This window comes from Stomoxys calcitrans, chromosome 5 (genome assembly GCF_963082655.1).
Source record: "Stomoxys calcitrans chromosome 5, idStoCalc2.1, whole genome shotgun sequence".
In the NCBI taxonomy this organism is placed as follows: domain Eukaryota; kingdom Metazoa; phylum Arthropoda; class Insecta; order Diptera; family Muscidae; genus Stomoxys; species Stomoxys calcitrans.
Genome location: NC_081556.1, coordinates 109,007,113 through 109,022,001, shown reverse-complemented (window position 1 = coordinate 109,022,001; position 14,889 = coordinate 109,007,113). Strand labels below are relative to the sequence as shown.

Sequence of the window (14,889 nt, the reverse complement as noted above, 5' to 3'; positions counted from 1 at the left end):
GCTTCTCGCCTATGCCGACGACATAGGCGAGTCACCGGAAGTAGTGACTGCAGCCTTTGAAAGAATCGAAAGAGAGTCTGTGAAAATGGTTCTGGCAGTAAATGGAGATAAGACGAAATGGATGGTTTCAACTCCCAAAAAGCCTTGCACAACCGAGCAGATAAAGAACATGGAGAAAGTTGGGAACCACAACTTTGATACAGTCAGTAACTTTATCTACCTTGCCACCGCCGTAATCGAAACGAATGACACCAGTTTTGAGATTAGGCGAAGAATAATACTGGCAAACAGATGCTACTTTGGACTTTGGAAGCAGTTTAGAACCAAGGTTACCTCTCGACAGACGAAGATTACACTATACAAGACACTGATACTTCCCGTGCTGTTATATGCTTCTGAAGCATGGGTACTTGTGAAAGCAGATGAGGCAGTACTTGCAGTATTTGAGAGAATGATTCTACGTAAAATATATGGACCAGTATGCGTTAATGGAGAATATAGGCCACGTATGAACCACGAGCTGAATGAGCTGTATGACGAAGATAGCATAGTTACACGCATCAAAATACAACGCCAGCGTTGCCTAGGTCATGTTGTCAGAATGGATGAAGACGCTGCAGCAAAGAAGTCTTTAGAAGACAAACACGGTGGTACACGCAAACCGGGAAGACCAAAAGCCCGATGGAAAAATCAAGTGGTGGGAGACACCTTGGAACTTGGTGTCAGAGTTTTTAGAATGAGCGCAGAAGATCGAGGCACTTGGAACGCTATTCTACGTTCGGCTAGTGGAACAAATATTCTGTCATAGCCAATTAAAGTGAAGTAAGTATCTAGACTTGCAGAGATCTACCGCTCTTCTGGCCCTGCATAGAACAGACGTCTCAGTCATTGTGTCCATCATGATAGGTCACTGTCTGATGGAAAAACATGATGTCAGACTGAAGATTGCCAGTAACGCCTTTAGCAGAAGCTGTGAGGACGTCGAGGAAGAGACTATAGAAAATCTGCTGTGGGTGTGTCCCGCACTGGCAGTCAGAAAATATTTCACTTAAGGTTCTTATTTCGTGGAGAACTTGTCGTTGTTGCAACCACATACAAATGTGGTTACAACAACAATTACAGAGGTGAGGGATATTCCCAGTTATGGTGATGGAAATGGTGAAGCAAACTCCCAAAAGAGTTTTCAGGACAATCTTTTGTGGGTGATGGAAATGGTGAAGCAAACTCCCAAAAGAGTTTTCAGGACAATCTTTTGTCTTAAGGTTCTTATTTCTTGGAGAACTTGTCGTTGTTGTAACCACATAAAAATATGGTTACAACAACAATAACAGATTACTCAGTACAACAGCCAATCAGAGGTGTGGGTTATTCCCAGTTATGGTGATGGAAATGGTGAAGCAAACTCCCAAAAGAGTTTTCAGGACAATCTTTTGTGGGCCCTTTATATAACCCTATCCGATACGATTCGAGATTATATCAGTGATGAAATTTTGCATTGTACATTGATAGTCAGAATTTCTCCCCAATGAGTTGTCGTACTGCGGCACACCGTTGGGACAAGGTTGGAGGTCCCCTATTATTGAGCTTGAACTTGAATCGGACAGCACTTATTGATATGAGAGAAACATGCCCGCTGTTCCTAAAAGGAATGTTCATTGGCAAATTTGCATTGCATTGATAGTAACACAAATTTCTATCCAAGTACCTAGGGGAAACGCCCCACCCCAAAAACCTCCAAACAAACATTTAGACCGATCAGTATTATTGGGACCTGAATTTTAAATCTCATTCTTATTTCTTGGAGAACATGTCTGATTTAACGTAGGTGAACATTCGAAAGTTCGTTTTCAAAGCGATTTTGTGGTTTCAATGGTAGGAACTAGAAGGCATCCCCGGCTTCTGTGGTATCTCACAATGGATGAAAACATCTAAGAGAGTCTGTTGGGAGACTGTCATTTGAAGCTAACCTAACTTAGTTAATCTAAAGAGGGTAGTGCACACATATATCTAAAATTTTTATTGGTTTGGAAAGAAAATAACCCCCGTGGCTAATTGTCATAATTAGAGAATATTGATTTTTCTCAGTGCATATTGTAACTAAATTCAATCCAAATACGCACCACCACATTAAAATCATTTGTAATGCGGAACATAATAAATTTCATTTATTTATTGAACTTGAACTTTTGCGTCTTTTGGATTTTGCACCGCATTCTGATTGTACGACTGCAGAAGACCATAATTTTTATTTATTCATCAACGATAAAAAAAAACAAAGCAATTTCAACGCCCTGCCAGCAAAGCGTAGTGATTTAATTATTGTTTAATACATGAATGCCATGAGACATGCATGCGTGCATAGTCGTCAGTCATCCATCCTTTGATTTTCATCTCCATTGTTTGTGGAAATGGGAAGGTGGTCTGCTACACCTGATGCCACCCTAAAGGTCTCACGTTCACAGAACAGGAGAAAAGACTAGCAGTGAACATCCTTAGTTATTGTGATAAGTGATTTCATTCAAACATCTTTACATGCCTCAGTGCACCAGAAATACGTTATTAAGATGCTAGCTGATTATTGTTGTTTCCTTAAAGGAGTCATGGAAGTGCTTTATTAGCTTGTTTGTTGGCTTTTCTTTTTTGTAGGTTTCAGAGTTGTATTGTGGTCAAATATATATTTCCGTAATTTTTTAACGTTTTCTCGACCAATGAACGTCGTTTTGCTTTTCATATTCCTATTCTTTGTTTTATTCCTCCATTCTCTTTTCAATCATTTGTTGATGACAATCCATTGAAGTGCATTTATGGATAGGCATCCAATTGACCATTATGGCTAATAAGACAATGGAGACATAAGAGTTCAGACAATGCATGTCTACTTTTGCATTGGGTAAACAGCAAGCAGACGTGATAACTGGAAAACTAATTTACTACCGGGCCCGCTCCGCTACGCCTTCCTTAACTCTCTAATATCTTTTTAGGGTGGGGACACTTCGCCCTGAATGCGGATATCGAATTCGTGCCATTGTAGCCTATGACGCTGAACGCGTTCGAATCCTGGCGAGAACATCGGACAAAGCGATGTTAATCCCCTCTTAATGTTGGCAACATTTACGAGATGCAATGCCATGCATGGTCATTTAAAAAATTTTCCCCAAAAAGGTGTCGCACTAAGGGCGTCCCTTTTCGGAATTGGCTTTAAAAAAGGTTCCTTATCATTGAGTTTAAACTTGAATCGGAAAGCATTCATTGACGTGTGAAAAACTTGCCCCTTCTCGGTTCTTGGTGGTAATGTTTTTCCTTAGAGTAATGTTCTCATTAGGGGAGGGATGGCATCTCAGACATTTCGACTCAAATATGGATATCAAATTCATGCTGCTTCCTGCTACTTCCAAATCCCTTTAATTTGAGCCCCATATTGCCATGGCCGGTAAATATGAAGCGTTTGGAGGGGGTTTTGGGGCTGGGGCGGCCACCGGTACTTTGCACTACAAATAGATATCAAATTCATTCTTTATTCCCAATGGAAAGTAAGTTCAGTTTAGGGGAAGCTTTAGGGCGTACTCCAAAACACTTACTTTACCTTAATTGGCTACGACAGAATATTTGTTCCACTAGCCGAACATAGAATAGCGTTCCAAGCGTCTCGATCTTCTGCGCTCATTCTAAAATCTCTGACACCAAGTTTCAAGGTGTCTCCCACCACTTGATTTTTCCATCGGGCTTTTGGTCTTCCCGGTTTGCGTGTACCACCGTGTTTGCCTTCAAAAGACTTCTTTGCTGGAGCTTCTTCATCCATTCTGACAACATGACCTAGCCAACGCAGCCGTTGTAAAGGATGATTTTTTTGAGGTTAGGATTTTCATGCATTAGTATTTGACAGATCACGTGGGATTTCAGACATGGTGTCAAAGAGAAAGATGCTCAGTATGCTTTGACATTTCATCATGAATAGACTTACTAACGAGCAACGCTTGCAAATCATTAAATTTTATTACCAAAATCAGTGTTCGGTTCGAAATGTGTTCATTCACCGTAACGTTGCGTCCAACAGCATCTTTGAAAAAATACGGTCCAATGATTCCACCAGCGTACAAACCACACCAAACAGTGCATTTTTCGGGATGCATGGGCAGTTCTTGAACGGCTTCTGGTTGCTCTTCACTCCAAATGCGGCAATTTTGCTTATTTACGTAGCCATTCAACCAGAAATGAGCCTCATCGCTGAACGGTGAATGAACACATTTCGAACCGAACACTGATTTTGGTAATAAAATTCAATGATTTGCAAGCGTTGCTCGTTAGTAAGTCTATTCATAATGAAATGTCAAAGCATACTGAGCATCTTTCTCTTTGATACCATGTCTGAAATCCCACGTGATCTGTCAAATACTAATGCATGAAAATCCTAACCTCAAAAAAATCACCCTTTATTTTGAGGCGTGTAACTATGCTATCGTCGTCTTACAGCTCATACAGCTCGTGGTTCATAAGTCGCCTATATTCTCCGTTAACGCAAACTGGTCCATATATTTTACAAAGAATCTTTCTCTCAAATACTCCAAGCACTGCCTCATCTGCTTTCACAAGTACCCATGCTTCAGAACCATATAACAGCACGGGTAGTATCAGTGCCTTATATAGTGTAGTCTTCGTCTGTCGAGAGGTGGCCTTGTTTCTAAACTGCCAACTTAGTCCAAAGTAGCATCTGTTTGCCAGTATTATTCTTCGCTTTATCTCAAAACTGGTGTCATTCGTTTCGGTTACGGCGGTCCCGAGGTAGATAAAGTTACTGACTATCTCAAAGTTGTGGTTCCCAACTTTCTCCATTTTCTTTATCTGCTCGGTTATGCAAGGCAAAACACTTGGCTCCAAAATTGTCATAATGGCTCCAAAATTATCCCATATTGTCATAATGGGTCTAATAGCCCATTCGACGTATCTTTAGGAGGAAAAGACTTGAACACAAATTTTAATGTTATATTCTTAATCTAGTCCCTAATACCTTCCATTTGAGTCCCATATAGCCGTGGTCGGGTAATATGCCCTTGTGAGGTATTTGGGGGTGGGCGACCTCCCATTACTTGGACCTAATGTTCTATGCCATATTTGTAATCTACAGCCTAATACTTTTCATTTGAGTCCCATATTGACATGAACTTCGAATATAGCTGTTTAGAGGGGTTTTGGCGTTGGGTGAAGAGGGGGAGGGCCGCTGGCCTCTTGGACCCAAATTTCAATACAATATTCGTTTTTTGGTCTTCAATACCTTTCATTTGATACCCTCACTGTGCCCATCGGACCACTTTTGGATATGGGTGGCGTTTTTGGGTTTTAGGGGAGGGTCTGCCTCCACCCGATATCTAAAAATTATATAGCCTATGTTTCCTTCCAGACAAACGTACACAATTTATGAAAATTTTAAGAAAATCGGTTCAGCCAAGTATCAGAAAGTCTTAATGGGTCTAATGGCGTTTTTGAGGGTTGGCGTGACCCCCTATACTTCGATCTGATTTTGTATGCCAGATTCGAAATCTACTACCGAATACCTTTCATTTGAACCGCATATTGAAATGAACGTCCAAAATGTCTGTTTGGGGGAGTCTTGGGGTTGAGCCGGCCCGATGGGTACATAGACTCCATTTTTAATACCATATTCGTATTCTACTCTCCAATACCTTTCATTTGATATCTATATTGTTTCGATTGGTCCACTTTTGAGTTTGGGTTATGTTTTTGGCATAAGGGGGAGGGTCCGTCCCCCCTCCGATATCGATGTTTGCTTCCAAACCAACCTACACAATATGCGAAAATTTCAAGAAAATCGGTTCTGCCATTTTTCAGTCTATACGGAACAAACAAATCGAGTCTCATATATCCGTGATTGGGGCTAATGTGCCCATTTTGGGCGTTTTTGTGGGGGTGGGGTGACCCCCTATATTTCAACATGAATTTGTACGCCAGATTCGCTATCACCTCCCGCATACTTTTCATTTGATAACCATATTGTCCTTATTGGTCCACTTTTGATTTGGAGTGGTGTTTTTGAGGCAACGGTGGAGGGTCCGCCCCCTTCCGTTATCAATAAATTATAAAGCCTATTCCTAATTCCTAACCATAATCGTAATCTGCTCCCGAATAACTTTGATTTGAGTCATATTGTCATAATCGTCAAAGTTACCTTTTTTAAAGGATTTTGGGGCTGGGGCGGCCCCCAGGTACTTGGACCTAACTTTTATTACGAAATTCGTACTCTACTCTTGAATACCTTTTATTTGAGTCGCATATTGTCCCGATCGGTGCACTTTTATTTTTGGGTAGTACTTTTGGGGTAAGGGGGAGATATATTCAGTCGGCACCGCCCGACTTTTGCCCTTCCTTACTGGTTTCATGATGTGTTCATTTCTTTTTCGAAATAAGCTTAATGATCGAAAATTTCTGGAAAACTTCAGCTTTACAGATTACGGGCATGGGATAGCTGTGAGCACCACTCAAGCCGGAACATTGAGGTCCGATCTGTGTGGTGTTCATTGCTGTCACGAGAAGCTTAGCTGCGAGCTTCCGGGCGCACCCACTTGTTGCGGATAGTGGAATGCTCCATACTGAGTAACTGTAACTGCAGTCGCGGAAAATCAGCGATTGCAGTTATCGAGATCGACTCATAATCACTTTCTGATTCGGTTTAGCTATGTCCTGTCTGTCTGTCCGTCTGTATATCTGTCTGTCCGTCTGTCTGCCCGTCTGTCTTTCTGTCCGCTTGTCTGTCCATTTTAATTTGTGTACAAAGTAAATGCAAATTTTGCCCATGAACATTCCACTAAGGAACAGGGGCCAACTTCTAACATATCAATGAGTGCAGTCCGATTCAACTTTAAGCTCAATGATAAGGGGCCTCCTTTTTATAGCCGAGTCCGAACGGCGTGCCGCAGTGCGACACCTCTTTGAACAGAAGTTTTACATGGCAGAGTACCTCACAAATGTTGCCAGCATTTGGAGGGAAAAACCACCGCTGAAAATTTTTTCTGATTGTCTCGCCTGGATTTGAACCCAGGCGTTCAGCGTCATAGGCGGACATGCTAACCTCTGCGCTACGGTGGCCTCCTTGTATACAAAGTACAGGCCACAATTTTTATCCCATCGTCTTCAAATTTGGCACAAGCATTTTTATGGGCCTAGAGACGAAGCCTATTGAAATTGGAAAAAATCGGTTCAGATTTGGATATAACTCCCATATACATGTTCGTCCGATTTGGACTAAAATTGCAATTATATCGTCATTTGTAAACCGATTCTCACGAAATTTTGCACTAAAGATTCTCTTATTGGTCTCGACATTATTGGTGAATTTCATGGAAATCGGTTCAGATATAGATAAAGCTCCCATATATATGTTTATCCGATTTGGACTAAAATTGCAATTATATCGCCATTTGTAAACCGACACTCACGAAATTTCACACTAGAGATTCTATTATAGGTCTCGACATTATTGGTGAATTTTATGGAAATCGGTTCAGATTTAGATATAACTCCCATATACATGTTCGTCCGATTTAGACTAAAATTGCAATAATATCGTCATTTGTAAACCGATCCTCACGAAATTTCGCACGAGGAGTTCTTTTATAGGTCTTGACATTGTTAGTGAATTTCTTAGTAATCAGAAATGACATAGAAAATTCTCCAACGTCTCATCATCTTCCCCACATACCCTACACATGCTATAACTTGCATAAGTGAGCTCGTAGCTATACTGACCTCCTTCTTACTTCCTTTCAGTAATAGCCTGGTCTTCTCACGATCCGGATCAACCCATAGGATTTTCGCCGTCCTATCGACTTTTCCACAATATTACATGCGCGTTCGTCGCCCACGCCCTTAACTCGGACTACGTCGACCTGAAAGTCTTCGGATTAACCAACTTATTGACGGTAGTTATCTGGGCTTCACTGCCAAATCGTCTACTTTCTCATTCCCAGTTACTCTTCTATGGCCCGGCACCCAAACATTGCGGATTGTTCCATCCTCAGAGAAGGCATTAGTCTCCTTCTTACTCTGCAAGACAATTCGTGACCTTACCGTCCTGATTGTTATTGCCCTTATGTTCATACTCGACATCCTCTATTTAACACCATTCTCTGATCGCCCGTATCTTCACCTATAGGACCGTCCTTGGGTTCTCAATGTCGACCCCCAGACCCACTCAGTTCTCTAGTTTTGATCCATCCGTGTAACATGATCTTCCAGTTGGCGATACTAGGATCCCGTCAATCCAATACTGTGCCACTGGCAGCAGTGCCTCGCACTCAACCTCAAGGTTCATCTCAGGTATCCGATCGGAAATCTCTTCCCTTCCTCCAAGTTTCCTATCGTCGTCTTGATTAAACCGCGAAGGTATGAGCTGCTCCCATCCTTAATCCATTCTACAATCGCCTTAAGTCTCATAGCCGCAGTGGCTGCCTCACACTTAATCTGTATGTCAAAGGTTCGGATATCTAGAATAGTCCCCAGTGCCTTGGTGGGAGTGGTCCTCATGCTCCGCCTATGCCAAGATAGCATGTTCTCTGAACCTGTTGCATGGTCCTTATGTTGCACTTTTTCTCCAAGCAGTCCATCAAACTACTGAAACGTGAGTAAGTATTAATCTTATCACGCTCCCAAAAAGCCAGTGGACTATCCTCGAAGTCAAAACTGGGAATCGGTTTATATGGGGGCTATATCCACATCTGAACCAATATGCCAAGATAGCATGTTCTCTGAAACTGTTGCATGGAACTTATGTTGAACTTTTTCTCCAAACTACTGAGGCGTGAGTAAGTATTAATCTAATCACGCTCCTCTAGAGCCAGTGGACTATCCTCGAAGTCAAAACTGGGAATCGGTTTATATGGGGGCTATATCCACATCTGAACCAATATGGCCAATTTGCCAACCCCGGTGCCAAATTTCGAGCGGATTCATTATTCATTCGAACGCTATCGTGATTTCGACAGACGGACTAACTGACAGATGGACAAGGCTAAATCGAATCAGGAAGTGATTCTAAGCCGATTGGTATACTTCTTAGTGAGTCTAGCACTTTTCATTCTTAGCGTCGCAAACCGTTGCAAAAAGTTGTAATACCCTGTACCACAGTAGTGGTGGAGGGTATACGAAGCAAACTAAAGAGACAAATATAGTACATCTGTACGTCCAATCATATGGCATTCCAGACACCTGGTTTCAGTAAGAAGCCCTATTACGCTATGTGGCCTCATATTCACATGTTCCTTGTTCAGAGTTCTGAAGTATTGTAGTTCACTATTCATCATTCTTATCAGATTCGCTGGTACATTAAAATCCTTTCTAAATACCCGAAGAAATCGGACTATTTAAAACTATTGAAAGCCTTCTTAACAACCAGTATTCAATATTTCCAAAAACCAGCCCTCACCTACACCTGTTTAGTGATACTTCGTTATCACAGCTTTAACACAATAAATCAATACATCTTGGCAATTCTTGGAAGCTGAACATCTGTTGGGAAAATTAAACAATTCGCACAAATGTTAGCACAAAATCTCTTCTCGGCTGTCCAGTCGACAGAAAAAAATGCGCTAATATGCATTAACATAACAGAATACGAAGAAATCTTGAATAATTACCTAACAATGATACAAGAACGATGATAAATCATAAATAATTGTGAAGAAGATGAATAAGGCTGGCAACTATATTGGTGAGCTTGTCCTGCTAGAACAACAACAAAACAAAGGCAGTTGAATAACCCACACACTTTCATTCACACACACACAACCACAAGTAAAACGCTTAAGTAATTCTCATGTCCTTATTAATATTTATTATAATTCGTTTTTGTCGTTTCGTTTTATTTTTCTCCAATTGTTGCTTTATTTTCGATATAATAATTCTCTAACGAAACAGAAGAAAAAGAAAAAAAAATACGCGGAGGAAACCCAGATGGACAGACAGATAGATATTCATTCAGCCATAACGCGCCAATGAAAAAAGAATTCATTCTTGTGAAGAAGTTTCCCACTTTCGTTGCTGGGCCTACCTCAATACCCCAGGAAATTAAAGCCGCATAACAATTTATCTGGACGACGCATACGCAGGATGCCAAATTGAAAGACGGACATATCATCGGCCACATTCATGTCCAGAGCCATTAATTTCTCAGCAGCCAAGGGATGCCAAGCTCCAAATGTGCACGCTGAATTGATCTGTCATTGGAAAATGAGAGGAATGAAAATCCGAACAGAAAAAAAACCAAGAAAACCAAAAGAAGATGGAGAGCAATGTGAAGAGAAGTGGGGAAAGAAAAGACAATTAATTAATAATGTATTATTACAAATTGTGTATGAAAATATGTTGGAGATGTATTTAAGAAGTATTGCTTTCTCGTTATGCTTGATGTCAGGGACAAGGCATTCAGGCAATTCATTAATAATTGAAATTACTTCAAAAAAACCACCCACCCATACAGCAAAAAAAAAGAAAAAGAAACCATAAACAAAGTTATCAGTAAAACCTTCTGGACCTTCTTTCCTTTTTTTTTTTGTTCTTTTTTTATGCGTTAATGTGTTTTATTAATGAGTATGACTATGATGATGATGATGAGAGCAAGTGGGCGTTTGTGTGTTTGTAGGTGAATGTGTGTGTGTGTGCTTGTTTGTGTGGTCCAACCTACCTCCTTGCTGTAGTAATGGCAACGGCCATTGAGACGTGTCGATGGCATATATTCGATAAAATCCACCACAGGACAGTGAGGTAGTAGTAGTGCCAATCCTGTTAACCAGCATGATGTAAGTGTTAGGCATAGAGAGGGAAAGAGAGAGAGAGAGAAAAAATTGGAAACAAAAAGAGACAACAGTCAAGTTAAGTAAAGTTGAGTCGTTGCGTTGAGTTTAGTAATAAATTTATCGAGGCAATCTAAAACAGATATTTTGAGGTAATTAATGACCACCATTTAATGTGTTATTTAAAGCCATAATGTATTGGTGATGCTCCCTAGTATTAAATGACAATAAAGGGTAGAAATATGGGAAAAATAAAAAGTAAAAAGGCTTTAAGTTCGGCCGGGCCGAACTTTGGATATCCACCACCTCAGGTATATATGTAAACCACCTTTCATCAAAATCCGGTGAAAATTGCATACCTTATGACCCATAGCAGTTATATCGAAATATGATCCGATTTGGACTAAATACTAAGTACAAGTCATTGTTCAATTGTGTATAACATAATATTGGTCTTTTTAGTAGCTATATCTAAAACTAAACCGATATGAACAACATGGATGTCGAAAAGCCAAATGTGTCAAATTTCAGTTAAATCGGATTATATGCGCCTATTTTGACGCAAAGACTCTAAATCGAAATATCGGTCAATATGGCAGCTATATCCAAATCTGGTTCGATCTAGACCAAATTGCAGAAATAGGTGAAGGGCCTTAACTTAACTCCCAAATATCGGCAACATCGGACAATAAATGCGTCATTTATGGGCCCAAAACCTTAAATCGAGGTATCGGTCCATATGGCAGCTATATCCAAATCTGATCCGATCAGGGCCAAATTGAAGAAGGATGTCGAAGGGCCTAACACAACTCACTGTCCCAAATTGCGGCGACATCGGACAATAAGGGTGCGCTACTGTGGAGGCCACCGTAGCGCAGAGGTTAACATGTCCGCCTACGACGCTGAACGCCTGGGTTCGAATCCTGGCGAGACCATCAGAAAAAAATTTTCAGCGGTGGTTTTCCACTTCTAATGCTGGCAACATTTGTGAGGTACTATGCCATGTAAACCTCCAAAGAGGTGTCGCACTGCGGCACGTCGTTCGGACTCGGCTATAAAAGAGAGGCCCCTTATCATTGAGCTCAAAACTTGAATCCGACTGCACTCATTAATATGTGAGAAGTTTGCCCCTGTTCCTTAGCGGAATGTTTATGGGCAAAATTTGCATTTGCATTGCAAAATTTCAAGGTGCTACAAAGGGAATAACCAGATTAGTATACCCCCATACTATGGTGGTGGATCTCATTGATTTTTTATACCCAACACAATAGGATAGGAAGTATATTCATTTAGTCATTCCGTTTCGGAGGCCACCGTAGCGCCGAGGTTAACATGTCCGCCTATTACGCTGAACGCCTGGGTTCGAATTCTGACGGGACCATCAGAAAAAAATTTTCAGCGGCAGCATTCCCCTTCTAAAGCTGGCAACATTTTTGAGGTACTATGCCATGTAAAACTTCTTTCCAAAGAGATGTCGCACTGCGGCACGCCGTTCGGACTGGGCTATAAGAAGGAGATCCATTATCATTGAGCTTAAACTTGAATCGGAGAACACTCATTGATTTGGGAGAAATTTGCCCCTGTTCCTCCATGGTCAAAATTTGCAATTTTGTACCATTTGGTATGGCAGCCATGGGAAAACTTCTCCCCAAAGAGGTGTCGCACTGCCGCACGCCGTTCGGACTGGGCTATAAGAAGGAGATCCATTATCATTGAGCTTAAACTTGAATCGGACAGCACTCATTGATTTGTGAGAAATTTGCCCCGTTTCCTTATTGGAACAGGGGCATTTGCATATCAGGTTTTGGACCGATTCGAACCATACATGGTACATCTATTGAAGGTCACAAAAAATCATTGTGCAATATTTCAGCAAAATCGGAGAAGAATTGCGCTCTCTAGAGTATCAAGAAGTTGATTCGAGAGATCGGTTTATATAGGAGCTATAGCTAAACGTGGTCCGTATTCTTTGTATATAAACCTGATCTTCTATCTCAAAAAATCGGATTTTAGTTATATATAGCCGCTATATAGACCGATCATCAGTCTTAAAGTCTTGAGGTCGTTTTTCATTCGATTTCGATGAAATTAGGCACAGTGAGTTCTGGTAGACCCCTATTCATTTCTGTGAAGTGTGGTTCAGATTGGATTATATTTGGATATAGCTGCCCTATAAACCGACCACCTGATCTCCTGATATAGGGTATTGAGGCTATAAAAGATCCATTTATTACCCGAATTCGATGAACAGTGTGTTCTGGTAGAGCCCTAGCCATTCCAGATCGGACCATATTTGGATATAGCTGGTATATATACCGATCTCCCGATATTGTGCAATAAGCCTATAAAAGGCGCATTTTTCACTATATTTCAATGAAATTTGGAACAGCGAGTTCCGGTACACCTCTAAACCTTTTTGTTGAAAATCGTCCAGATCGAACCATATTTGGATGTAGCTGCCATATAGACCTATCTACCGATATAGAGTGTTGAGCCTATAAAAGGAGAATTTTTCATCCGATTTTTCATCCGAATTGTTGATTTTGAACGAAGATCAGCCCGAAGCATTTTAGGAGCTACCAATGCATCCAGAAAAAGTCACAGTTTGGTGCGGTTTATGGTCTGGTGGCTTCATTGGGCCGTACTTCTTCAAAGCTAATGCGAATCGTAACGTAACTGTGAATGGTAAGCGATATCGTGAGATGATTTCCAACTTTCTTTTGACCAAAATACAAGAGCTTGAATTGCATGACATGTGGTTTCAACAAGACGGTGCCACATGCCACACAGCGAGTGTAACAATGTACTTATTGAGAGGCAAGTTCGGTGAACATTTTATTTCACGTTCGGGACCGGTCAATTGGCCGCCTAGATCTTGCGATTTAATGCCTTTAGACTATTTTTTGTGGGGCTATGTTAAAGCTGATGTCTATACAGACAAGCCCGCTTCAATTGAAGCATTGGAAGACAACATTGAAGAATTTATTTGGGACATACCGGCCGAAATGTTGGAAAGAGTATGCCAAAATTGGACTAAGCCGATGGATTTGAGGCGTTTGAGCCGCAGTCACGGTCTACATTTACATGAAATAATCAGCGTAAAAATCTAAGATGATCTAGCCATGTCCGTCCATCTGTCTGTTGAAATTACGATACAGTCTTCCAAAATAGAGATATTGAGCTGAAACTTTGCACAGATTCTTTTTTTTTTCGATAAGCAGGTTAAGTTCGAAGATGGGCCATATCGGACTATATCTTGATATAGCCCCCATATAGACCGATCTTCCGATTTAGGGTCTAAGGACCATAAAAGCCACATTTATTATCCAATTTTGCTGAAATTTGGAACCGTGAGTTGTGTTAGACCCTTCGATACCCTTCTTTAAATTGGGCCAGATTTGGATATAGCTGTCATATAGACCGATCCGCCGATTTAGGCCCATAAAATCCACATTTATAATCCGATTTTGCTGAAATTTCGAACACTAAATTGTGTTAGGCCCTTCGACACCCTTCTTCAATTTGGCCCAGATCGGTCCTGATTTGGATATAGCTGCCATATAGACCGATCTCTCGATTTAAGGTTTCGGGCCCATAAAAGGCGCATTTACTGTCCGATTTTGCCAAAATTTGGGAAAGTGAGTTCTGTTAAGGCCTTCGACATCTTCCTTCATTTTGGCCCATATCGGTCCAGATTTGGATATAGCTGTCATATAGACCGATTCGCTGATTTAGGGTTTTAGGCCCATAAATCCACATTTATTGGGCTGCCCAAAAAGAAATTGCGGATTTTTCATATAATCGGCGTTGACAAATTTTTTCACAGCTTGTGACTCTGTAATTGCATTCTTTCCTCTGTCAGTTATCAGCTGTTACTTTTAGCTTGCTTTAGAAAAAAAGTGTAAAAAAAGGACATTTGATTAAAGTTCATTCTAAGTTTTATTAAAAATGCATTTACTTTCTTTTAAAAAATCCGCAATTACTTTTTGGGCAATCAATGTTATCCGATTTTGCTGAAATTTGGGACCGTGAGTTATGTTAGGCCCTTCGACACTCTTCTTCAATTTGGTCCAGATTTGGATATAGCTGT

The 14,889-nt window shown here is 40.8% G+C and overlaps 1 protein-coding gene across 5 annotated transcripts in view; it reads right to left on the bottom strand.

The window, feature by feature from the left end:
- Window positions 1-9,818: 9,818 nt before the first annotated feature.
- LOC106082758 (beta-galactoside alpha-2,6-sialyltransferase 1) overlaps window positions 9,819-14,889 on the bottom strand; it is an 82,214-nt gene continuing 77,143 nt past the window's right edge. For all 5 annotated transcript variants that reach the window (XM_013245479.2, XM_013245481.2, XM_013245478.2 and 2 more), the window contains exons 6-7: window positions 10,691-10,788; window positions 9,819-10,223 (exon numbers count right to left, since the gene is read on the bottom strand). In XM_013245479.2, the coding sequence (XP_013100933.2) occupies window positions 10,059-10,223; window positions 10,691-10,788 (263 nt within the window). In that variant the 3' untranslated portion in view covers window positions 9,819-10,058. The remainder of the gene's footprint in view (window positions 10,224-10,690; window positions 10,789-14,889) is intronic.